Genomic DNA, 27389 nt, shown 5'->3' with positions numbered 1-27389 from the left:
GAGAAACTTGCTGCGCAGACTTTCCTTAAGTAAATAGTCTTTGCACACATGACATACCCCAGTGAGTAGGTCAATCTGCAGTCCGTGCTCACGCTGGCAATGGATTGAATTTATGCTCTCTATCATAAATATCTATTATAATCAAAAGAAAGATGTTAATAATTGTTCTGATACTTGGTTGTGGTTAATCTGATTTACATGTATAGTAAGGTTTTCTCATCCTTTTTTAAGTATCTCAGAGATTGCTTAGCAGCGAACACCTCAGAAAAACTTACTGCGTCAGTCTCTCTTTGTGCTTGAAACAGCATGCAGTTCCCATTTTTACTGTTTCCTTTTGGGTTAAAAATGCTAGTTAACCAAATGGTATATCACAGTAGTGACGTTTCTGTGCTGCTTTCTCTTTCCTTATGAAGCTTTATCAGTGAAGGGTTTAAAAGTTTTTTTCTTTGTGTGAAGTCAGAAAAAAATTTCATTCTGTTAATCTATTCGTCTGAAGTGCGCTGCTGTATTAATATACTAGTTTGTACCAGAACAAGCATAACTTCTGGGTCTTGTTCCTTCTCTAAATGCCTTTCCTTTCTTCCTGCCTCTTTCTCCTTACTCACCATATGTCTCTGGCTAGGTAATAAAAGACGGGATGCAGTGAGGGAGACAGAAGTTTGTTGACCATGCTTCCCTGCCTTTTTCTCCTTTCCTGCATTATGCATACACTTGTGTGGCCTTAATCCCTCCTTTCATTTACTTAATGCTTTTGGTTGTTTTGCTTCCATACGTACATAATAGATGTTACTTTATACTGGCTTTAAGTATTGAAAAGTTACTTATTAACTCTAGAGTTCTGTGAGCCCAAATGAGTTGGATTTTATCAGCAATGCAGTAACTGTGTTGAATGAGTCAAGGCAGTTCAGAGCTTCAAGGTGAAAACTGCCGCCTCCCAAAGATCCATTTAGTCCACATTCTGCCAGAAAATAATGCAATTTGAGAAAGAGGATGTAAATGAAAAAGGATACCGTTCCCATTACTGGCAGGAGATGTTTTAGGAGTAAATTTGCTTTCCTGAGAAGGACCTCACTCAGTAGCGGTAGTTTGCATTGTAGCAGGTGTTCCATTGCTTAAGAGTTGAATCTTTATACCTTCACCTGATTAATCCTCCGTAAGGTTTTCCCTTCTTTATATTCTATGAAACATTTGAGATAACACAGAGTTATAATTCACTGCAGGTAGACCTCAGGAGTTTCAAGCCTCTCGGTTTCTTGTCACCTCTTGCTACTCTTCCATACGCTTGTATCACAGTCTGTAAAAGTTGGATTCTTTATATGATACACGTAACGGGTAAAGAGATTTCTTTAGTCATCTGGTTGCAGAGCATAAGCGGAGCCTCCAAGGACAAAAGGTGGAAAGCTGGAGCATATGAATACTGCTGTTAGCTGCCGCTAGTGAGCTGTAAAGTTTTAAAGAAAAACAGGCAAGGCTCCTTAAAATGGTAATGTTCTGTATTTTTTCCATAGAAGTGTTTGGAAAACATAATGGTTTGATCAAGCACCAGAGTACATAAAATACACCTCCAATTTTGTGGGTTGAAGGATGTAACAAAAATAGCAAAATCAGTAGTGTAAATGAAAAAATCCTACACGAGCACAGTCATCTCCCTAAGAAATACTAAGTCATTCCTGTTGCATTATCTATCTCTTTTGAATTATGTGCATCCTCGTAAGAGAAGCATCTACAACTGATCTGACAAGTGGTTAGCAATTAAATGGATCCTTTGATTTCTGCCCTGCTGTCAGCTGATGATGGTCGGTGTGAAACAAAACAGGGATTCCTGTGGTATTGTGTGATCTCTGCAGCTCAGGATCGTACTGAGGGGAAGGAAAATGCCCCTTATCATTCTGGCATCGTGCAGTAGCTGATCAGAGCACCATAGACTGCTTCCATTAGCCTATGTTCATCTACGATGCTTTTAAAAAAAAAAAAAGTCACTACATCTTTCTAAGGTAATTTCTGAATATTGTCATTGTCCTTGCATGATTCACTTTCTTGCTGTACCAGGGCTAGCTGCAAGAGGGTGGAAAGGCAAGTGGCAGTGGTCCTGACTCTTCAAAAAAAAAAAAAAAAAAAATTCCAGCAGCTCCAGTGCTCGATGACGTGGGAGGGAGTTCATCTCTCAAAACGGCCCTCATCCAGCAGCCTCGCATGAGCTGCACAAGCTGCTGCGTTTTCTTTGTGGGCTCTAAGTGGGCAGCATTTAACTGCTGTGCATGCGTGGGCTGATTAAATATATGCCTGTGTGAGCTCCTATTGCATCCGTCTAGACCTAAGTAAAATTTCAGGTCTGATAAGGTCAAAATTACCTCCATGTACATTCTCAGCTTTGCAGCTTGCTTCCCAAGTGTGGTTGGAATAAACCTGAAAAACTTGCCTTTTGTTTTTAATTCTTGTTGAAGACCTGCTTTGGATTGATTTATAAGGTCTGATCCAATTGGGGGGGGCTTTTAACACATTTTATATTTTCAAGTTGGGGGGGTAATTTTAAATACATTTTTAAACTTTCAGGAAGATTAGTGCTATAATTAAATATAGGATTTTTCATGAGACTCTCTGATGTCATTGTATTTTCCAGGGAAATAGGGGTAGTTTAATAATGAAGAGTCTGCAGTTCCGTATTGTTAGGTGTTACGCTGTCTTAAAACACCGAACTCCTTATTGGGTACTGAGAAGTAACTGTTGAATAAAATGTGATTTTTCCTAGTACTAATCATGCATTATGGTTATACTGTAAGTAGTATAATGGTACTTACTACATGAGCTTAATACTAACTGGAAAATGTGGTGGTTCATAAAGATTTTTATTTTATGTCTTTTCAAATGAACATAACTTTTCTAAAGAGGTAAACCAAAACATTGAATATACCCCATGTAAAGCACTAAATGCCCTGTTAAGCAGGTTATAGAGTGATTTGGTGCAAATAGTTATTTTTGATTGGGATTAGTTTGGGGTTTTTTAATGTAGAAGTAAAGCATCCCTGTTTTTCCTGGTTAACCAGAGATATCCCAGAATAATTAGATACTAGAACCTACTGCTAGCATTCTTTTCCACCTGAAACTATCAGGATAGTATTAAAAGAACTAGTTTTATGAATTCAGTGTTTGAAACCTAAAAGTAGATCTGAGCAAGCTTCTGGAGCTCCAGAAAATTACGTGGCGTGTGCTGTGTCACTTGCTTATTTGTAACCGTGCTCTGACGTATTAGACTGTCCCAGTCCTGTCCCATCGGTCTGCTGAGAAAGTGTCTTGCCTGAAATTGAAGGGGACTGCTTGGTTAGATCCAGCTGGTGACTTGGCACCAGAAGTAAATGAATGAAAAGCGTTGATACAGGATTAGCGCAGGGTTATGGTATGGACTACTCAGGATGAAATAGTGTACCGTAGCCTAATTCACTGCTTGCTGTCATGCCATGTATCCCCCCTTCCCTGTCCCACGCTCTCGTGCTGCCATGATGTGGTGGTGAGCTATTTCAGCCCGTTAACTCACCGAAAGGAGAAGGAAGAACCACAACAGTTGTGCCTGTGGCTCGGCAAGAGCAAAGCACCTGCTGGGGCCTGGCTGGAGGAAGGGGAGAGAGGTACGATGGGGGATGCACCAGGTGGGCTTGCGCTGGTTGCAGCTCCCCACCTTAGTCAACGTGAGACCCAAAAATTGCCTTGATAATTAGGTACAGCAAATTACTTGTATGGAAAACTGCTTCCGGGCAAAAAAACGAAAGGATGTTTTGAGGGCCCTTTGCCATTTCTTCTTACTGAGGCTTTAGGATTTTTGTTGTTCAGCTTACAGAAAAGCAGTTAAATTTCATTCAGAAAGCAGCTGACTTAGCTGTTCCTTGCAATAACAAGATTTGGGTCAGAAAAAATTGGAACAAGAATAACACTCTTTTCTGTTGAATTTGCAATGCTTACTTATAATGCAGAATTACCATTTTACCTGTATTATTGGTCAGTCTCCTTTCCAAATCACTGTGTATGAAAGGCCAGGTAAGCTGCTTCCGTTGGTTTATTTATTTAGAAACATGCACATCTACAAAGATAGTTGAGCAGGTGATGTGCCCAGAACAACTCATAACTCCAAAAATAGATGTTTTAGGTTGTGTCACACCGATACCCTGGGTTCTGCCTGGATTTTTTTGGCTTTCTTCCTTGCTGTTGCTGAGCTTCTCTGTCCTTCATTTAGTTTCTTTCTACAGTTCTTGGCTTTTCTTCCTGTTGACCTGTTGATGTCAGTGGGAATTTCCATTATTGTAGTTCAAATACTGCAGCCTAGGGTTTATTCTCTTGGATACAGGGAGGACTAACGCTGAGAGCCTCATTCACCTTTTTATTTCAGTGGGTTTATGAGGCAACTCCGTAGACTTCAGTGCAGATGTTTTTGATCCGCAGCCTGTGGGCTGAAAGGACAGTCAAGCCAATGATCCTCAGAAGGTTGTAACATGATGGCAGTGCATCCTCTGTGGTACCAGGAGACACCAGAGTCTGCTACGTTTTGGTTGAGACACTCATGGCTGTAGTTATGTCCAACTCTCAAACATAAAGGGTGTCTTCAGCACTGCTCCATGCCCGAGCACCTAACTTCAGGCTCCAATCAAAGGCACCTTTACTGAAACATCTTGTCTTGAAAATATCTGTCCTACACTGTATGTTTCATACAGTATTAGTTTGTCTTGAAACAGAATATTGAAATCAGTATCAATTCTATTGTGCAAAACCACAATTTTTCCCCCTACTAGATAAGCCCGTTGTTTTGGTTTTTTCTGTTTCAAAGGTTCTGGCTTGTTTTATCTTGAATCCAATGTCTTGGAGTGGCATTTCAGGGAGATGGGAAGGCTATCCATGAGAAAATTGCTGTAACACTAATTTCTCTGTTCTGCTTTCCTTGATTACTGGTGGTTCAGCAGAAAACCAGATTATTTTGGAAGAGGCCCTGACATGCACTTAAAAAAAAAAAAAGACACTATCAAGATGAGTCCCCATTCTTGAATGCCAGAAAGTGTTGGCAAGGAATCTTTCTTCTGACTGTAAACTTTTGCATGCTTTTCTTAATAATTGCTCACTCATCTTGATTGTGTCCACAACCACCTTTTTATATGTCACACCCAGTCCAAGGCTTCCTGCAGAGTACAGTTTGGGAGGGAGGTGGAGAAGGAAATGAAAGTGTTTGGACTTAAATCCTGCTCTGCCCAGAGGCAGCGATCTTTCCTGGACCTGTAACGCTGGGAGGTGAGTGACCGTGCGTTGTGAGCAGAACTTCCTCCTGGGATTGCTCTGGTCTTCTCCAAGAGCAAATCCGACCTGTAATCTGTGAATTGTTTGCATTCCGTGTAGAAACTATCTTTAGGGCTTTATCATTGTTGCATACTTCCTTTTCTGTATAGATTTCTCCTTCTGGAGGCTGAGTGTGGTTTGATTTTTCTAGAAAAAGAAAATAGTGGTTATTTCTAGCACAGCCTGCTTTTCGTCACCGTGTTGCAAAATGCTTCCTCACAATGTGGCAGCAGGTTTTTGCCTCTGTGCTCTTAACCGTATCTGTGTCTTGCTTTTTGTAAGAGTTGATCTAAGTCCTGTCAAATCCTTCCTAAAGGTATGTTTAAGGTCCTTCTGTTCATTAGTCATTTCTCATGGGTAATGCTCCTGCTGCAAATAAATATTTTCATCCAGATAGTGACAGATAAGAAAAGCATGGCTTCTCCTCAAATGGCAGCACTCTTCATTTTTTTTGTAACTTGGGTTTCCTAACTAATGAACAGAAAAATCTCACTAAATCAAACTTGATGTGATTATAGGTTAAATAGTGCACCCAGGATTTTTTATTTAAAATATTTGGAAGCCTTTCTAAAATTACAGAGAAAGTAGGCATGAATTAGTGCATGAAGCATAAAAGACTTCTCATGGAAATTATGTATGGTAACAATTATATACTAATCAAAGAATCAGACTCACTCCACATGAGGTGGAAAGTCTTCTGAGATGGTTAAGACTTCAGACATGAAGTGATATAAATGGTGATTGGTGGTATAAATGTTTGCTAGTTGTTCTTTCCAATCTAGCATTAGTTTGGCTAATGACATTTTTTATTCATTTTCCCTACCTGTCCTTTTATTAAAAACTGGATAACAATCTGTGGCTGGTTGTAAAATACAATTTTAAAACATCAGAAAAATGTTCAGGAAACATAATATACTGTTTTAAAAAGAACAAATCTCAAGCTAGCTAGTGTAAATGACTGATAATTCAGATGTAGATTTAGAGCTAGGAAAATATCTTCTGTCAATAACACTGCATATTTCATGTCCAAGTGTGTTGACAGCTACATGCTTATGTATAAAAGTTGCATCAAATTAAGTTTAAGAAACCAAAACTGAGGCTTTGTATTTTTTCTCATCATCCTTCCCTTTCTTCCCCCTCCTCACCCTGCAGTGAGCATTACTACTAGTTCAAAGCGCTTGCACAGGTTTAGTTCCTGCAAAAAGAGCAGCTGCTCACAGGCCTTCTGCTTGTTTTGTGTGTCTTTCCAGCATCAACGGTTCACGTTTTTTTCTCCTAGCACCTTTGCACGTGCTCTTTGCTATTTGCTCACATGACTGTCATGTATTTATATTCTCTGCGAGGTAGAGTGTATTTTGTATAAGAGTCAACAATCTTTATCCTCGGTCTCCAAAAACTGTTCATACTACATAATAGTTGTCAGTAAGTAGATGCTTTGCAAATATTTGATTAGCAGAGTAGCAAAGGAATGATAAGTGAAATCCACCCTGGCTCTACAGTAGCAGATGTCTAGAACTGAACTAGTCGGCCCTTGGCCCTGCTTGGAATTAACGCAGAGCAATAAGTGCTTTAAGGGTGTTGTCTTACGGCCTGTTTTAATCGCTTGACCATGACATCGTCAATTGGGACTCAGTTTGTTGTTAACTAGATCTCCATCGTGAGTGCAGCTCAGCCTTATGCCTCAGCTCATGCTATTTCCATAGTCAGTTGAATTCTGCTCTGTGTGAGTATTGCTGCTCTGATGCTTTATTAATAGTTGCAAAAACTATTCACAACTTTAATGACTGCTTTAAGTCTTAAGGCAGCCTAAATTTAAATCCTTTAATTAATGTAGTATCTGTCTGGGGAAGACCAAAGTTTGCGGAAGGAAGATGGAGGAAGGAAAGTGAAGCGAGTGAGAAATCACTTACCTGTCTGCCATCTTTCCTGTAAATCAGGAGTTACTAAAGGCTGATTTTGGTCAGAGTGGACTAAGAAGAGAGGAAGTTAAGAGGCTGGTGACAACTCGGTATGAACACTGCAGGTGCTTCTGGGTCGAGATGTAACTGTGAGCTGGTAACAGACTCCGGCAGGTTGGACCTTGGATTTTATTTATGCTTGTGAGTAGCCACTGAAACAGCAACCAGTCTGAAAGGTAAGCCGATGCTAGTGAAGTGTCTCCTGGTTGTTTTGATGGTGGGGTGGGGGGTTTTTTTTTTTTAGTAAAACCGCACAAGCAAGCTGCTTTGGAAATGCCCCGACACCCCCCCTGCTAGTGAATGCCGGATTCGCTTTTGGTTTTCCTGCTTGCCAGGAGACATTGATGTAAGCAGGATACTTAAGCGTACAGTTAAAAAGCACTTTGTTGCCAAATTCAGTCTGCTATTCAGATACATTAGTAGAATAAGGAAATAAGGCAATCTGTAACTCTGGTAAGGTAAAAAGCAACTTACATAAATTTCTTTGTTGAAACAATTTACTTAATGTTTCAGATATTATTTTCCCCTTTATTGCACCAAATGCTTTCAATATAGTTTTAAAGTGTTAACAACGAAGTGGATGTTTTAAGGATAAATTACAGTTGTAATTTTCGCTAGCTTCTATAAAACAACAAATACGGTAATTTGTGAACTCAGAAATGCTTTTCTTTTAAGCACTCTCCTTTCAAAGAATCTACTACAACAACAATTAAAATGACCAGTTGTATAAAGATGGGATAGATGCTGTTAAAGAACCACATAAGCATTTCAGTAACTTTACTGCAAATGCATTTCTTTTCTCTCTCTCTGAGTGGAGAATTAAGTCCTTCTCATGGTCTGGACTTTTCCTCCAGAGTACTCATTAAGCCAGAGTTCAAATGTCTGGTGTGCTGAGATGGTCTCACGAGCTGAAAGAGATTATTGCAGTGATGTTAATTGCTGAGAGATTAGTGCAGTGATGTTAATTGTTCCTTTTTTCAAAAACAACAGAAAAAACTAACAGCTGGTAACAATTTGAGGGTTCGAGGTTCTGAAAGGGAAATAGGACAATAGTGGGTTTAATATAATTATAACGCTCTTTCTAGCATTAGCTCTATCAGGAGATTCTCTAAGTATCAAAATTCATACTTTCTAAAGTTAAAGTTGTTCCTGGTTTTTGTCACTGGCTTTTTAATACTTTCCTTAGGCTGTAAGACCTGTGTATTTTATAGGAAAACAAGATTATTGGCTTGCAAGGTACCACTGCTCAGCAGTAAATTCATCATTTAATGACAACTTATTTACACAAGTATTTGCCTAATATCTGTTGTGGATTTTTATTTTGACTGTAACTGACAGTTTTTATAGGAAAGAGATCTCAACAGTGATTAATGCTACTTCAGTTTGAAAACTTTGACCTAAATAAATCTCCACTGGTACAGTTTGCCTTCATATTCAAACCTCAATCAGAAACATCGTCTAGCTAGTTCTTGGGAGCATAGACTTCCCCAAATGGGACAAAAGTCAGTGGGAGCTATTTCTGTTGGGCACTCCTGGAAACCAGACCACAAGTACTCTAAAGTGGGCACCCAAAAATCCATGGAAGGTTGGGTGCTGAAGACACAGGTCCACCAGCTGTGCTTCTAATGGGAACCGGTTTCTGACAAGCATAGCTGTCAGGAGCTGCCATGTGTTTTCAGCTTGCTTGTGAAACCATACTTCTTCCACAACAGCTTGTACCAATGTCTCCAGCTCACATGAGACAAAGTAAGCTACAGTGGCAAAAGTGCAGGTTTTTGCTGGCATAAATTAGACCTGCCTTGTGGTTTACTGGTGATGCTTTTCAGTGCAGAGCTAGCTCTAACTTCATTACGACCTGGATAAAACTAATAATTTCCAGATGGTAAACCAAAGTACAAAATAACACTAGAGTACAACATGCAGTATATATAATTTTCATGTGTACTAAAACCTCAAAAAGAGTAACTCAAATGTCTTTCTGGGTGGTAGTAGTCCTTAATTCCACCTTACTGTTGAAGAAACTTGGCTGCTTTCCTTTTGAGATTCATCTGAGCTAGTCATATTCAGTTCTCCTTAACATGTTTTATTTCATTAATGAGTCACTGAGAAACTAACCCTCTACTTCTACAGAATGGGATAAGTTATCTCAATTCTTTGCGAATACCTGTATATTGGTTCCTCTAGAGCTTATGCCACGATGGTCTATTTGCACTGCAGGTGATGCTCAGGGTCCCTGGTGTTGAAGGAAATGGAGGACCTTTCCTCTCCTAGGTGATGTACAAACATGGAACAAAGTACTAGTTCTTGCTTCTAGGTCTTTTAGTCCTGGGTCTGGTAGGCACATTCAGTGCTACGGTAAGAGTGATCACAGTACAACAGCATCTGTTTATCCATCCTTCAGTATTTTCAGAGATTAATACGAGGCTATTTTTAGCGCTGGCAGATAGATGGTATGTTATTTTAGAACATGTATTTATTTAGTTTTTCTTCGATGGTATCTGTGTTAGTGCTTGAGGTCACTTGAACCAGCCAGGGCTGTATGAGTCAACTTTATCCCATCGAGTTTACACCTTGTGGTCTAAAACATTTCTTTTTACCTATTTTTTTCTCTCTCTTTTTTTTTTTTTTTTTTTTACTGGAGTATGACCTTAGAAAAACAACATATTCCTCATGTTGTGCCAAGTGCAGCTCTCCCGAAACTTGGCTTTAGTTGATCTGTCTTGCCTTCTGGGCTTATCCACTACTAGACAGTAGAAGTGGGAGGGAGACAATACAGAAAGCCTGAAGACAAGAAAACATTACACCACTGGCAGCCTTCCGGTGTTTGAAGCCTGCAAAGAAGTCTTCAGTCTAAGGAAGAAAGAGATGAGCATTGGAAAGATAATGTTCCTAACCAAAGGTTCATCAGAGCTTTTAGTTTCACTGCTGTTTGAATTCAGATTTTGGAGTTTGTGATATAAAGTTTGCTGGCTGATAAAGAGCTTATTGATGATCTGAAGGTCACACTTAACCATAACTTAAGCCTCGGCAGAGACAGAGTGCATTTCAAAATTTATTAATTCTTCAAACTTTGAAGTTCTACAAACCTAGTCTTAAGTTTTTCTTTTTATGCTTAGTCACTGGAGTACATGTACTTTTTCCCTTATATCTGGGTGTCCAAGGTAAGATACCTCTGTTTTGCATTTGATAAAAAATGTAAAATTTGGTATGAGTTCTGTCTTATATTGAGAGAGTAAATTTACCTGGAAAAAATGTGTAAATATTGAAAACTTGAGTACAGACTTGAATTAGGGAATGACAATATTTTGAGACACAAAAAGAAATCTAGTTGCTTTTCTTTTCAAGGATGTATACTTTTTCAGTCTTGCAGAGGATTAGTCATGGCAATTCTTAGCTAAGCATTCAGGATTATTTCATTTTCTTCAGTACTTCTTAGCAGTTGTGCATATTCTTGCTGTGAATAGATAAAATTCTGCTTACTTGGGAATTAGAGAAATCCATTGAAATTGCAAAAAGTAGCATGAGACAAACACATGTCAAACAAGGTTCTCCTTAAGTGAACCTGTAGAGCTGAGGCAAAAGACTATAGTGAATTTTAAAGCAGAACTTTAAATTTAAGGTGAGGCTTAAATTGATAAGCAACTGATTTTTGTTAACGTATAACCACTTTTAATTCTTTTGCATTTGTATTTAATGAAGTGAGTACTGCCTTTCTAAGTAGGAAGGTATGCTGTATGCCAGTCTCCTCTGAAGATTCTTGACAGTGGGCTGGCAGGCAAGTGCTTGTTTTTTAACAAAGACATCCTTTTTTAAATCACTTTTGTCAAGCTCCCTCTGATAAATTGCGAAGCAATGCACTAAACCAGCATTCTTTTTCCTAAGTTAAATAGAACAACCTTGAATATGCTGGATCCACAAAGTGGAAAATAAGTTAATCAAAGCAGTTTTTATACTTGACATCATAATATTTTTTTTAAACAAAGGAAGTATTATCTGAAGACTATAATCAGTTCAACTCATGAGCATGCCTTAAGATTTCGAAACTAGATCTCATCTTCCGTAACATTTTTTAATTAGGGGACCAGAAAAGGAAAACAAATCTTTTTGCTTTTTTGACTCCCAATTGGTTTCTCAACTCTGAATGACCTATCTGCTCAACTGTCAGCTGAATGAGCAGAAATGAAGAAAATATTCTGCCTGCACCTGAAAAACAAGTTAGTTACCCAAAGCTGGTTTTGCAGTTCAGCAAACTGATTTTTTTAAGTACTTAAATGTTGGCAGCAGAAATAAATGTCAAAATTGTTTTGTGTGCAGGAAGTCCAGTCATTAGTGCAAGTTACTGTTATTTCTCATTTTATGATACATTTCACAAGTTACTGAAGTTAAAACTTCATTTAAATATCAAAAATACATTTTCAGATGAATCTTTATTCACCTGGTAATAACCATACCTAAGACGGCAGACAATACTTCCAACTTGAGGGGTTTTAGCTCAAAAACCTGTAGTAATCCAAACCTTTTACGTTAAGGAATTGCAGAAAGAAGCATTTCTCTGCTGCCTTTGCTCTTCTGCAACCTCACAGGATTGGCAAAATAATCCAAATAAACAAAAATCCTTTTTGGCGGGTTGGGGTTTAGCTTTGGTTCATCACATGACCAGCTGTGCAGCTGTATAGATCAGAAGAGGAAAAATGTGGGTGCAAAAACAGGGAAAAATGGGGAAGATCAGAAGTGCTGCTTCTGGGGCTGATGTTGGTGATTCTGACTTGTTTGAAGCATAGGCCTTCATATGTTTTTCTGAAAACACCTGTGGCTCATTGAACCTATTTTGCTCTTGAGTCCTTTCTTGTAACTAGGTAGAGGTGTATCATAGAATGGTTTGGGTTGGAAGGGACCTCAAAGATCATCTAGTTCCAACCCCCTGCCATGGGCAGGGACACCCTCCATTAGACCAGATTGCCCAAAGCCTCATCCAGCCTGGCCTTGAACACTGCCAGGGAGGGGGCCTCCAAATCAGGAAATCTAGATTTCCTGAAAAATACCCGGGTATTAACTGTACATTTTCAGTCAAAAGTTGTATAAGATCATAAATGTTTCCACAAATAATTGGGGGGGGGGGGGAAATCAAGTGCAAGGAAAAAAGCCTGAGCTTACAAGCTTGAAGTAGGTACTTTTAATCCATCCTAGTTTTTGTATCTTTCCTGATGGTGGAAAAATGACAAATATGTTCCTTAACTCGCTGCATGTGTGCTTCCCTCTGACTCCTCGTGGCTTGGAGGGCCACCACCTTACCCTTCAGCCACTTCACCTTTCTGCCACTGTAGAAATTAACAGGAGAAATTAATGGCTGTCTTGTGTGCAGGAAGTCCAGTCATTAGTGCAAGTTACTGTTATTTCTCATTTTATGATGCATTTTACAAGGTATGGCAGCTTTTAGTCTCAGTCTCCTTGAGAAAAATGGCATTAGCTTTTACTGTGAGTTTCTTTAAAAAAAATAATCTTTTTTTCAATTCTTTAGCTTTATATTCAAATTAAAACTAAGGGCAGTGTTTCCTTTTTAATGTTGTTTTTCAAAAAATATTTCTTAGACTGAAAATGGAAAAATGAGTATGTGTGTGCGGAGGAATGTGGAGGGCAGAAGGGTGCACATTCCAGATCGCCTGTGCTGGTGCGGTGATGCAAAGCAGCTGTGAGTCAACTGGCCCTTCTGCTGCGCAGGCAGCCTGCTCATGCCTCTGGTCCCAAAAATATTACTTGTTAGATCCTACGTGGCTTCAGATCTTCAAAAATGCAATGAGTGCATTATTCAGCACTCAGTATTTTTTTTTTTATTTTTAATTTGCATTGGAGAATTTCCTATATAAAGATTAGCATTAATGGTTGAAAATTCGTGTTGGTAGCTCAGGGCTTTTTATAATTGTTTTTAATTTATATGTATATGTGTGTGTAAAATATGTATATCTGTATATGAAATTCTTGCTTAAGGGATAAATTAAATCTGTTAAATGTTTTTAATTTGGATTTTCAACTATGGAAATAATCAAAAAGCTAGCTTTCCTTTCTCATACTATTCATCAGCAATACATAACCTGAGTCAAATGTCAGCAATGAGAGAGAGTTTCTGTGGGCTGGTTCTGCTCTCTGAGTCTTGGAAATGTGATTCTGGAGTGCAGGAGAGGAAATGAGCGGCAGCTGATCAAATAGTGGCATCAACCACCTAATCATGGGAAAATGCTTTTCGACTGGGTTTGAAGCAATGTTACCATGGATAGTGTAGTAGAAACTACTACTGAAAATTTCTTATCTTTACAGTTTGGTTTAGTCTTTATCTTTACAGTAAAAGTGATGTTTCATTGTTGCCGTGTTTACTGAATGACGAGGTTTGGTAATTTCTGTTTGATCCCTTCAGAGAGGCACTGTGACACCGGTGCACGTTCAGATTAACGGCACTAAAACTACCCGAGTTGCTTTTTTTATTTATGGGCTATGACAAATATAAATAGAAAGCGGATTTATGTCCTCTTGCCTATTGAACGTGTCCTATTGTCCCCCTAAGCTCGTGAAATCCTCCAGTAACAAAAGTCTGACCTGTAAACTGAGGAAAAAGGTCGTGCGGTTATATTCCGTTGCTTTTAACAAATTATATTTTATTTCACATCAAGGGATAAAAAGATGTTTACCTTGAGTTGTTTAATCATTTCAACTTCCAATTTAATCAAACTGGGGGGGTGATGGGACTTGAGAGTCAATGAGCTGTTGGCAGCTCCACTGCGCCCTCCCCTCCCACCCCTCTTCTTCTGCGAGGCCGGGAACGTTTTCTGGGGCTATGAAATACCAGGCAGTAATTTAAATAGTCGGCCTGCAGCAAAATGAAGGTTGCAGTTGTTATATTTGGGCAGTTAATGTCCGATAAGTAATGATAATAAATCTATGAAATTTTGTATATAGCATTACTGCCCAAAATAAATTGGGATTCTGTGTGGGGAAAAAGGATATCCAGAGCAGAAGCGAAACCCAGCTCGTTGTAAACACACCAGGATACTCTTCTTTCCCAAACAGCAAACAACTGGCACATAAACATATATGTATATGAATGAATGTATATTTTTAATATGTCTGTCAGAAGGGGAGGGTAATACATGTTTAGAAACTATATTTGAGAGCGCAAAGATTCCTGCCTCAACCACCACAGAAGAGGTGGACAGGAAAGCGCTAAAACAATACTTTAGCAATCCCAAATGGCTGTTCAGAGGTTGTACCCAGCACGGGCTATTTTTTTGTTGTTGTTTCCTTGGGCTTTAAGGCCTTTCACATCTCGTGCCAGGAGCTGTTGTGTTGTCCTGACTAGCAACAACTTCTGCTTTTGCTCTGACAGCATTTTGATAAACAGAGCCCACAGAGTGGCTTCATGTAGCAAAACAAAAAAAAAGCCTGGACGGCATGCTGATAAAATCTGGAAGGCTGGTAACCCTCCCAGATGACCTCAGACCTGTTAGCCTGACCTCAGGCATTACACTACTTTGAGGTAAAAAAAATTACATGGTAAATGCAAGAGGAATATAGTGCAACCAAGATGCATCAGGGAGAGAAATGAAGAGATTTCTCTAAATCAAGGAAATGCAATATGTACCATTTGGACTTCTAGTGTGGTAGTTTGCGTGGTGCTGCACAGAAAGTTATTACTTCTGCTGGAGGATATAGGTTGAGAGCTAACCAACGGCTGTAGCTGAAGGTTAACGTGTGCTGGCAAGTTCTGTACGTTGTGCGATCCAATTACTCTGTATGGTCCATGTTACCAAGAACTGCAGCGCTGCTTTGCAGAACAGTTAAATACTTGTATGACCTTCGTGTACTTGCTTCTGGTGTCACTTGTGTTCAGTTAATTAACTTCATAAATTAGATCTATATAATGCAAATGGCATTGCTTCTCTTTTCAGAAAATTTGCCTCGCAGCTTCAGCCTTCACCTAATCCACAGTCAGAAATGGCCAAAAGGAATCATGTTTTAATGTCATCTTTTCACAAGTCAACAATTTCCTAAATAATAACATGTCTGTGAGGCTGGAATGTGTGACAGCACATTCAAGTGTGTTACCAAAAAGCCTAGTCAGAAATTGATCTTCCTTCTCTTTAATAACAACAACAACATTACCTTCATTATGCCAGTGTAAAACTAACCAAAACATTTGGCTTCTCTCCATTTTCTTTATTGTGTCTGAACAAAAATGAAGCTCATCTGATGCCTTAAATTGTTTCTTTATGGCATTTATTCTGCAGCCATCCCAGTTTGTCCTTCTTAGGCAGGATGCTCTTAAAGCCTTCCTCTTAATTATGCAGCTGAGTTGTATGTGTTATATGTGAAATGGTTCCTCAGGTTTCTTTTCCCATTATACTTTGCCTTGCTTTGTTGAAGAGAATTTTTTTCTATTGAATTTCATTTTGCAGTTATAGCATTCAGGTAGTCTCCATGTTTGTTCAACTGCTTACTGGAGTTTTATGTTCAACTGCAAGGACTCATTTTACTTGTTCAGAAAAGCTGTACTTTAAAAATATGATCTTAAAAGCTGTTATGAGAGATGAGCAGTATTTAATAGCCTCCTTTAAGTCTGATTTCTGGTTGGTTGCTTGCTCAGTTTGGTTGCTGTCCAAATCTGAGTAACATGATTCATGGAATTTAAGTGTAATTTTATTTCATTTTGTTTCTGCTTGTTGAACTCTTCTTCCAGAAATCCACATTAGATCATTTAGAAAATCAGCAGAACGTTTATCTGTGCGTCGTGTGTTACTTTGTATATAGAATTGAACTTACTTTCATTAAACCTTTCCCTATGTCATGAGTAAATACTTGGTGCCTCCTAACATCCTCCTCTTTTTAGGTATTCTCTTGTGAAGCTCTCAGGACAAAGCTAAGTGAAGTAAAGTTTATCTGTTGCCAGATAAGTGTTTTATTCTTTAATTGGAAAAATATAGACCAGATTGCTATCAGACCCTGTGACAAGTATATGTATTTTAAATCAGTATTTCAAACAATAACTGAAGATACCTGTTGCTATGAAAAATTGTACTAAAGTGCATCAACTTCCCGGCACACAAATTGAAGTTTAAAAAGAGATTACCTGAGATATTTCTGCTCAAAAAATAAAATGTTCTTTTATGAAATTTGTGGCAAGCCCACTAGCTAATAGCTTACAAATTATTATCTGAGCTGTATGCCTTGTCTTGTTTTCTTCTTAACCATTACATTAGCAAAGAAGGATGAGCTCATCTGTATTGTGCTCATCACAGCTCGTCCAGATCTGAAGGACTTTCATTGCTTTGCAGTTTCCTTTTGGACTGAGACAGCACTTTATTTTTTTTTTATGCCATTTGCTACTCAAACTGTTTTGCATGTCAGAAATCTCCACTACAAATAAGTCAGGTTTCTATTACTCTATTTTCCATTTCATTAATGTGCACTAGTATCTCTGTATGCACCATTGCATTTGTCCTAGCTTTTTAGGAGAATGGGGGATTATCATGACAGGCATTATATTTGAGCTGCTTAATTTATATTTGGTCTTTGATTATTTGGCACATTATGAAGTGTTAATTTTTGCACTCATTGAAAGGTGTAAGCAGATTCACAGGAAGTTTAACCAGATCTGTAGAAATGTGGCTTTACGCTTGTCTGACAGTATACAGCAGATGTTCTGGATTTTCTAGGCTGTGCAAATGTCCTAGAGAGTTGAAAGACTTAAAAACTTGCATCAAAACATTTGTAAAGGGAATGTGATTTTGATGCTTTTGTTGTAGGTTCTTTAAACACTGTGAGTCCAAACTCTCTGAACAGGAGTCATAACCAAGCTATAAAATCTTTCGTTTGGATTTTGGGCATTGATATTCCAAATTTAAAGGTAAACACCAAGAAATGAATGCTCTTCAAAACTATTTTTTTCTTCTGTTTTGAGACTGTATTTAGTATGTCACAATAGCCTGTTTGGAGCTTTCCTTGGGTATGTCACAATATCCTGGTCTCCACGTGGATGGATGTACTACAGACCTTCCCTCCCCAAAGATATCCTTGTACTCTTGAAAACAGCAACTAAAAAGTCTCATGAAAACATCTGGGGTTTGCCGTGAAGTTTTTTGGGATTTTTTTTTTTTTAATTCAAAGTCAGACCATGACACTTCAGAAGAGTCTTCCTACTTTTTTGATAAAAAGTGAAAAAGCTGTAATTGCTGTTTTCATTTATCAGAATTCTGAAATCCATGAAGTATATTTAATATTTTTGCAAAGTGAGTTTAGTACTTTGGGAAAAGTATGGCTTTCTGTATTAAGGCAACTTGAAAAACATTTGATTCAATTGGGCCTACTTTTCTAGCAGTAGATTATTGAATTTCATTGAAAGCCAGCATTCTAATGACAGATATCACCTGAACTGTAAAAACATGAAGCTGCTCTAGTAATTACTGGTAGATGTTTTGAGACATGTAAAACTTCAGTGCCTATTACTCTGGCAGCTAGGTGGGCTTTTATGTTGATTTGGGTTTTTTTTTTCTCCATATACCTTAAATTAAAATGATCCTAAAGACTCAGAGAAAATTAAATACTTTACCCCATGTTTTTCTTAGTCATTTAATTGATTTAATTTCAGGACTTGTTTCTGAATAGGTAACCAGAAATTACTTATATAGGAGAAGTCTCCTATGCCATTAAATTCCTAGCACATTGTGTAGTTAATAAAAAAAAAAAAGTCTGGGTAGATATTTTTTCCTTGTGCTTTTACAGGGCCGGGGGGGGGGAAGATTAATTTTTGTGTGATTGAAATGATGAAAACCTCATTTAAAACAAATTAAGAAGTATTTTGTTGAACTGATTTATTTCTCTACAGCAGAACTTAGCTTAACCTTTTATTTCTCTTGCAAGAATGGCTTTGAGTGTAATTTAAACTGTCAAATGACATTTATCAAATGATGGTTTTGCCCTGGAACAGGCAAATGTCTTCCACAAAATTGATTAGCTGCTGACCTCATCCACCCTTTTCAGACCCTTCAAGGTAGATTTCAAAGAGTTGTAAAATAATCACTTCACTTTCAGTTTATACTTCAACACAAGGCGTTTACTGTCCTGGTAGCGGTACTGCGGCGGGTTCCACATCTGGGAAGGAGAGGACGTAAATGCCTGCCTATAGCTCTGCCTGTCACCACCCAGCCCCTTGTGCTTTAACCTAAAACCCTCCTCCTGGCAAAACAGGAACAGCTTTGGAAGTAGCTTTTTACAGGATAATAGAATGAATAAGATTAAGAAACTTTGTCTTCTAGGTGATTGTGTTCTAGTAATCAGGAAAATGCTCTGTTTGGTAAGACCTGCAGGGTGTTCAGTTATCAAGAAGGTACCAGAAGAACAAAGGGTAATAGTCTCCTAAATGTGAAATTTTATAGCCCCAACAGTTTTCCTCTGTTGCATTCTTATTCTCCAGCCCTGTTTTGTAAGAGCAATCCATTAGAAGCCAATAGGCTTGTTTTTGTAAGCACTAACCTACCAGTAAGTGAATTAATGGTGCCTTTGAAGAAGCCTGTGGCCCTGTAAAAATGGTGGCTCTGTGTCTGAACGAAAAGTACTGTCAGATTTTTCTTCTCTCTCTTCAGTGCTCTGTGCAAGTTTCCTTGCCAAAGAAGAAACTGAGATGCAGAAAGTAAACGATGAACATAAAAAATCTCAGAACTGCTGGTGGTGTTAAAAGTTCAATTCTATTTTTAGACCTCAATAATTTCTTTCTTCCAAAGTCTCTTCCACTCCCACTTCTTCCAAAATCTGTGTTTAAAAATACACAAATTTGTGAAAAATGCACTTGACTTTCTCTCGGAGTAACCAACCAGCTGTAGCCTGTTTGTCTCGGCAGAACGGACTGCTGTGCACTGGCTTTCAGGTCAGAAAGAGAATTGGGAGATAAACAGGGCTGAAAAGAAAGTAGCACTTCCACGACTTCAGCCTCATCCAGCATCAGCAGGAGCAGGGATTTTCCTGTGTGTGAAGCTGCCAAGAGCCATAACTGTGACTGAGATGTTTTATCAAGCTGTTCAGTGTGAAAAACACCTAATCCCTCCATAGGTTCAGCCAGCAGGTCTGGCTGGCTATGTTAAATTAAAAGGAAACGGTATCTATGCTGTGTATTAAAGCTGAGATATTAAATAGAAGAAACCACGTACAGAATGAAGGCTTTAAATTAGGAAGAGTTTCAAAAGGAACCACTAGGCATTGCTGAGTAGTCTCCATGTGATTTGTGATGTGCTTGGGATGAAATTTGGACATTGATGTACGCGGCTTCTTTGATTTTGTACTTGGTTGTTGGGTTTTTTTAGTGAATAATACCAGCTGTAATGTGTTACACAGGTTTTTTGCTGCAGCATGGTAGTGATAGGTATCAGCTTGTATCTGTTGGAGAACAGGATCGTTGTTCTGGCTCCTCTAGCTAAACATGCAATATATGCTGTAAATTGCCTTTATTATATGCTGCTTAAATATCTCATTGTCTGCTTTGCATGCAAGCAATTTATTGCTGCTTATGTTCTGACAGAATGAAAACTAATGTTTAATTATGCATTGCCCTAGTAATGTGGTGTTTAGGGTGAATGTATCTGAATTAAATAAGGGCCATTAATAATGCCTAACAATTTATGATATATTCATTGCTTGATTTCAAATCATATAAATTAGAGAAGCTTATTTGAAATGTCACCAATATAAGATGGCTTTGTGGGAACACCTCTCTGTGTGCTAATTTCAGAATCATTACCAGCTGAGTCTTACTATTTATTCAATGTCCAGTAGGCTTTTATTATTCCCTTATTTGCAGTTTAATTACAACCTCTGTTTTCCTGACAGTGTGAATTCAATCCTAAACCTGCAGGAGCAAAATGAGTTGCAATCAGTCGGTTTTTGCCTAAAAGCCTCCTTTTGCCTCGGCCCCCTCCCACCTGCCATGACGGAGCCACAGCTCTGAGCAGATCCCTACAGCCACGTGGGTTTGTACCATGTGTCTAAAGGGATGATGCCGGTCTGAGGCTTTTAAAATTATTCTTCCTTAAAGCTCATAAGTCATGGGGGATGTCTCCATCTCACATAACCACCTGGTTTTAGACCAATGTCACAGAAGATATTTGAATAAATTACTTCAAGGGAGGTTTCTGGGTCAGTTATCTTGTGTGCATGAGTTACAAATGTTATTAATAATGAGTTATTTATACATAATAAGCCTGGTTACTGTGCAACTAAAATCTTAGTCATTCATATTTAAAATAATCTCTGAGGCTATTATATGGGATTTAAATTCCTCAAAGATACAGTAAGCATTGTCTGTTTCAAATAACAAGATGAACTGCAGCAAAATGTCATATTGGCAACAACAAATCAGGTCAGTTAAAGGATGTAGGTTGCAGGACTAAAAGAACTTTCTCAGTATGATGCACATACATTTATTGCAGGGATGCTATAAATGTGAGCTCTCTTAGAAGTAATTGTAATGAAATGAATGTTTGATCCTGAGTCCTCGGCAACAAGTCAGTCCTCTGTCCAGTGAGCTCCTTCTGCTTCATTTGTGCGTCGTGATTCTCTCTTGTGGGAAATTATTTCTTGCTTATGATTTTGTTACATTCAGAAGCAGTCCTTAGAGGAAAATAGATATTTCTTATTTCTTATGTAATTATTACAGCTATTGTAACAGTTTCTGTTGTAATTGGGAATACTGAACTTTCATCCTCACAGTAACATTTCATTTGCTATTGCTTAGGGAGCTGTAGTTAACTGGTAACACGGAGAGATGCATATAATACATGGCAGAGGTATCACGTGCATCTTAAAATTTTGTGTCACGCTTGACTTTCAAACACAGGGGAAAAGCAGCAAAATTTTCATCTGAGATTAGTTGGAAGGCTCAAAATGTCTTCTTTGTGTTTCATATTTAGTGTCTTTCAGATGTGGCTGTTTCTTTACACGGTGATGGCAAAGTGGAGAATTGATCCCTTTGACCTTTCCCTTTTCTTTCAGCTTTTCAAGAGCTGTTTGTGGGGGAGTTTTGGATATTGTTTCTTCTCCCTTCCCCCCGCAATGTGGTTCCAGTTTCCACCACGATCTAATGACATGGATATTCTTTTCTGTCTTGTGTGCACTTTCCAGTCTGGCCTCATCAAATCTATCCTAAAAATGTACTACTGCACAAAGAACCAGACCTTATATTTGAAAGGTTTAAATTAATTAATGGCCTGTGCCGCTGGGACATGCCATTACTCAGCTGGTGTGCTATACCAAAGGTCATTTCTACTGTGTGTTCATCACCTGCTGTTTTTTCCCCTCTCCTGCTAGAGCAGAATCCCCTAAAATATTAGAGAAATTCCTTTTATATACCTCAGATTTGAATGAATCTCAAACCATTATATTATCTAATCCTCGCCCCCAAAAAAAACAACCTTCCTCTCCCCACCTCCCCCGCCAAAAAAAACCCAAACAACCCAACAAAAAACCCCACCTGCTGTTAGCCTGCATTTTTTGCCTAATGTGATGGGGAAGATGTGTGTGTGCATTCACATCCACACTTTCCTGGGAGAATTATTTTGGAATTTTTGTTTAGAATAAAAGAATCTCTAAAGTATGCAAATACAAGCACATTTGGCTATGTTATTCCGCTATGCAGATGACATTTGTAAGGCCTATGGGCACAATTAGAACTGTGCCATTACAGCACAAATTTAAATATTCACAGCGTGAAAGCAATTCTATAGGCGTATTCAGGGAAACTTTACATCAGTAAACAGAAAAGAAAGAAAGTGAATGCATGTGAAAATTATGAGAATTGCATTGATCAAATTTTAAATCCAAATTTTCATGCAAACTTGCAAATTGTAGATGGGTCATTTGAAGATGTGTAAATTCAGCATTATTGACAGTATTCAATGGAAGATACTCTTGGGATCGCTTTTGGCTAGGATGGAAATGCACGTAGGTCTCTGTTACCCCTCTCAAGGGTGGAATTTGTTGTACAATCTAGCAGTCTAAGAGAGTAGGTAGTTCTGTATGAGTAAATCTGAAGCTTTATATCTCTGCGTAATATATCTACTTGTCTCTATTTGTACTAGTTCTGCAGACTCCTGAACCTGCCCTGTGGTTTCAGGGTGAGATTGACGTACAGCGATATCAACTGTAGTAAAGAGCATGTATGTTAGTGTTAGATGTAGTGATTTTCGATCAACATTTTTTTACTTTATTTTGTATTTAATGAGGTGTCAGTATGATTTATTAGGTTTGTACAGCTGTGTTTTCAAACATTTACTGGAATTTCTTCTTTGTCTCCCTTTGGAAGGAGGAAAAAGCGTTCTCCCTACAACGCCAAGCAGCAGAAGCACGTTCAGCCCATCCCAGACATCTTCCAGCTTCCTTTCTCCACTCTGCTATATAACTGTCACGCCTCTACCTAGAACTTTTCAGGGCTTTCCGAAGAAGCATTCTGTAAAGTAAATTCAACCGATTTTATCGGTTTTTGTGTGGGCTGCAGGGATCTGAATAATAAAAATGAGACATGACAGGGGACATTACTGGGACTCGAAAGTACTGAAAAGTGATGAGGCCGCCTGACCTGTCTGCTTGCGTTGGTTGCTTTCCTCTGTTTAAGAGCTAAAAGGCTCCTTGCTGTTTTCCTATTTCATTTAACTTCAGTTCTGCAAGAGATCATACTTGCAGCGAGGCCATTTTTTTTTTCCCTCCCATATTTATAACCTATAGCTGCTTCAGTGAAGGTTTCTCCAAAAGCCTCTCTTAAGCAGGATAGCGTTTACAGGCAACTAACAGCTTCCTAGTTGGAAAACAGTGTTGGATAAGCAGTGCTAAGAGCAGAGGATCACCCCTGTATTGCTATATCCACCCCTAGTGTGCATTTGTATTTATAGAGAGTGGGTTTTCCCACTAAACCCTGAAGAAAACTGCTGAAGCAAAATGTGCTCCGCATGAACAAAAATATTTGACCGAGTAAATCGAGATGCGTGACCACCGTAAGAACTTAGGTACAATGTATGTCATGGGTATTTGGTGACTGTTGTTGTAATGGGTATCTCATTCATGAGTTGAAAGCACCGTTGCAAGCTCACAATTCTCTCTGTTATGTTTATCATGTTTTAGTTAAAATTTACTGAAGTAAGGATAGATTAATACATGCAGTAATAAAAACATGCCTACAAACTAGGTAACAAAGTTGTCTACATTTTATCAAAAAGATGTGACTAGAAGTGGATTTTAAATATATATGAAAAATACGGATCTTGAGAAGACTGACAATATTTATTTCAAAGCTAGAAAGAATAGGTGGTCCCCATACATATAACAAAATAAGGACAACCTTAGAGCTTATTTCTGCATCTATTTCTAAGCAAAAAATTAGCTATTTAAATAGTTTGTCTGACTTGAACAAACAAAAAAATGTCTGAATGCTGTGACTTGCAAAAACTCAGCTGAGGTCTGCACTATTGTAAGAAACAAGCCTCTGCTGATTGAGCCCAAGGTGTGTGCGTTCACATGTAAGCAAAGTTTTGTTTTATTTTTGCTAAATAGTTGAAGACACAGGCATGTAAGACTAGCTCATAAACTGCAAAGGTAAACAGTTGTTTGAAATACAGAATTTGAGTTACCCTTGGAAAGTGTAGCTTAGTTGATGAAACAAGGAGGAGTGTGTTGGGATTAAAGACAGTTTTGCTGGCATCCTCATTGACCTTCCATAAAAAGTACTCTCCAGGTGTGCTTTGAAGTTTCTTTTACTGAAACTAGTATAAATATGGAATGCTGTTTCTTCTTTTCCAAAGTGTCTATCTCATGACTGCATTTAATCTGGAAAGAATAAATCTGCTTTTGTATTCTCTTTACTTTCACTCCCAGGACATATACACAAGAAATAGTAGACCAAATAACATTTTTGTAAGTAAGGCACAAGGCAGCATCTTTGCAAAGACATCAGCAACTAAATATTTTCTGTTTTCTCTAGATCAATGAACTGAGCCATGTTCAAATCCCTGTTATGTTGATGCCAGATGATTTCAAAGCATACTCAAAGATAAAGGTGGACAATCACCTTTTCAACAAGTAAGTACAAGTAACAGTTCTTTGTAGATAGTGGATAGTGATATTTTTATGAAGTACCATGAACTCTGTTATTTTTCAGTTGATGGGACTGAAGTTTTGATGATTAAGTTAATCCTGCAATAAACAACCATCTGTGCTGTTCTGAAAAGCAACAGCAGGGGCTGTTGGGTAGTATTTTTCCTCCATATGGTTTATTATTGCCTTATGAGTATCTTACATATTGAAGGTGATCCTTTCTTGGTGTGATTATTTATGGCTGATATAAGCACTTATTTGGGTATTTGTAAAAGCATACATTTGTCTGCACGTACTTTTTATTAAATGAAATACTTGAATTTGAAATATCTCATTGAAAATGAGAATTTAAAGCATATATCAAAGCTGAATAACGTTCAACTTTTATAATCCATAATATAAGATCTTATGAATCATATAGAAGCTCCAAAAGTATTAATATCATTTCACGTAATATCTACATCTCTTAAAAATAAAATGCTCTATGAACAGTATGTACAGACATACAAAACTGTTAATACTGGTTTGTGTATAACCTGAATTTTATTCAAGAATGTATTTGGTAAAAGGAAGAATTTTGCTACTTCAGGTCATCTGATCTGTGGCAAAGGTCAAAATAACTTTTCTCACGTGTAAGTCTGACATTAACACTAGGATATTAAAAGTAGCCCTGTACTGAATGAGTCCAATTTTCTTGAAGCTTTGGCACTGTCAGTACTTTCTGGTGTCACAGATGGTATAGTAATTCTTGTATAATCCAGTCTAAGATGTCACCTTTGAAGTAATTTTAGGGCAATGGGAAAACATTCTTCTCTGCTTTTCACTCCAAGTTCCAAAGTTATCAAAATATAGTTTGTGTTTATTTCATCCAATTATGTTGCAGCTTGTTAGAAACAGATATGTATAAATCTATTAAACATTGTAAAGAAGAAGAAAAGAACACGGTGAGGCCAAGTCTCATTGGAAAAAAGACAGCAGTAGAAGAGAGATCATAAATCTCCTTATCCTCTGCTTTGTACAAACAGAATTGAGGCAGAACACTCTAGAGTTACTTATTGCATATGCAGGTGAATGAAGTTGATTTGGTTTTCTGTTCTTTCAGAGAAAACATGCCAAGTCATTTCAAATTTAAGGAATATTGTCCAATGGTTTTCCGTAATCTGAGAGAGAGGTTTGGAATTGATGATCAAGACTTTCAGGTAAGTTCACTTTCAAAATGCCTAAACTGGTGATACATACAGATTGCAAAGGTTAGTAATGCTGCAGTTGTGAACAAACAGGCCAATGTGCTGGAATAAAGTTCTTTTATTTTTGTATAAGTTGGAGGAAAACTAAGAGGAAAAAGAAGACACTCTTCCTACTCCTTCCTCCACCTACAAGCAGAACATTTCTGTTTTACCTCTTCGCCTGCCGTAACTGTCTTCTGATTCCTACGCTTCTCCTATCTTTAGTCCTCCGTGCTTCCCATCAGAGTACTTCCCAGTTGTAAGCCATGTTATTAAAACTGCAGGGTGATACCTCTCACAATAGGAAGAAAAAATAATGTCTGGACACTGCTGGCAAGAGATGCTGTATTCAGCTGGGTCACTTAGATAACAAGTTGTTTCATGTGACTAGTCACGATGTGACTGTGTGAGATGCCGTTTCAGAAACGATCAGAGCCTTTATTTTTTAATTTTTTTCCTTCGTGCTCTTTTTGTTTAGGAAAGAGTGACCTGTGGCCAACCAACTTCATACTGCTTCATTTTGTCTCTGTTTCCCATTGTGAAGGGGATCTGGAAACAAAGAGCAGATACAGCAAATCAAGAACTTGCTCTAGATTTGGCAGGGTTGTTCCTTGTGGTCAAAGCTTCTTTCTGTCTTTGCAAAAGAAAGTCCTTGAACTCTGCTTCGGCCTGATTTGCCAATACCCCCTGACATTCCCTTTTCCATTAACTGCTCCTAATGCACACTATTTCAGTCACGGGGACAATTCCTTCTGCCATCACACTGCGAGATGTCGTGTCCTAAGGAACACTTGCTGTATAACCCAGCGTCTGCTTCCTGCTGTGCGCTTCTAAAATATTTTGATGTGGGCTGCAATGAGTTTGCAGCCGGTTACTGAGATATATTAAGAGAAGATATTTAATGTACGGTTTCAAGTAGCTAAACAAATTGTGCTACATCGAACAGACTGAATGCTGCAGCCGCAATCTTCATCCAAGTCCCTTCAGCTATCCCCTGTACTGGTTTCTCCCCTTTTCAATATCAAGCAATGTGTTAAAAATGCATAGATGGGTTAAAATGTGCTTGCAGGAGTGTAGATGGAGATGAGGTTATGGATCTTGGTGTACAGCCACTGTGACTTTGGTGAGACACTTTGCCAATAGGTGGAGAAGAGGGCTGGGTTGGTTTCTTTTGGTAGAGCTGTCATGATCCTATCACGTGATTTTTCATTATCCTCTTCACTGAACAACTCTCTAAGAGGAAATATACACCAAGACTCAGGCCTACAGTTAAAACAGTTATATCAAATTGCATTCCTGGTTCAGTTTTCCTGATGGACCAAAGAGGATCCTATCAGTTGGGGAGTTATTTGATCCTTTTATATGAAGATTTCCTTTTTCATGACAAAGGAAAAGGATCAGTGTGTCAAAGAGGGAAGGACGTGTCATTGCTCCTAAACTTAAAATTACGGTGTCAGCTCATGCTTAATGTCTTTTAGAAGATGGAGTGATGACATTACTAGGCAATCAAAGTTACATTTTGGCAAATGTATGAGAAGACAAGATGCTGTCATTAGCTAAAACTGGCAAACTTAGCATAACCAAAAATGTTGCGTTCCACAGCACTGGGAAATGTTTCCACTTCCCCTACTGTTCTGCAACAGAAATTCCTGTTGTAACTGTGTTATGCTGCTGTTTGGGTTTATTAATGATAACAGTGATAAAACAACGTTAAAAGATTGTCACTAAATAAGATGTCTGTATTTTCAGATTGAAACCAAAAATACTTGTTTGAAGT

The 27389-nt window shown here is 38.3% G+C and overlaps 1 protein-coding gene across 2 annotated transcripts in view; it reads left to right on the top strand.

The window, feature by feature from the left end:
• PIP4K2A (phosphatidylinositol-5-phosphate 4-kinase type 2 alpha) overlaps window positions 1-27389 on the top strand; it is a 121158-nt gene that overhangs the window by 42714 nt on the left and 51055 nt on the right. For both annotated transcript variants that reach the window (XM_054816017.1, XM_054816016.1), the window contains exons 2-3: window positions 24274-24371; window positions 25489-25585. In XM_054816017.1, the coding sequence (XP_054671992.1) occupies window positions 24274-24371; window positions 25489-25585 (195 nt within the window). The remainder of the gene's footprint in view (window positions 1-24273; window positions 24372-25488; window positions 25586-27389) is intronic.

The sequence above is a fragment of the Grus americana genome, chromosome 2 (genome assembly GCF_028858705.1).
Source record: "Grus americana isolate bGruAme1 chromosome 2, bGruAme1.mat, whole genome shotgun sequence".
Lineage (NCBI taxonomy): Eukaryota > Metazoa > Chordata > Aves > Gruiformes > Gruidae > Grus > Grus americana.
The sequence above is the reverse complement of the archived record's forward strand: the minus strand, read 5'-3'. Positions and strand labels throughout refer to the sequence as shown.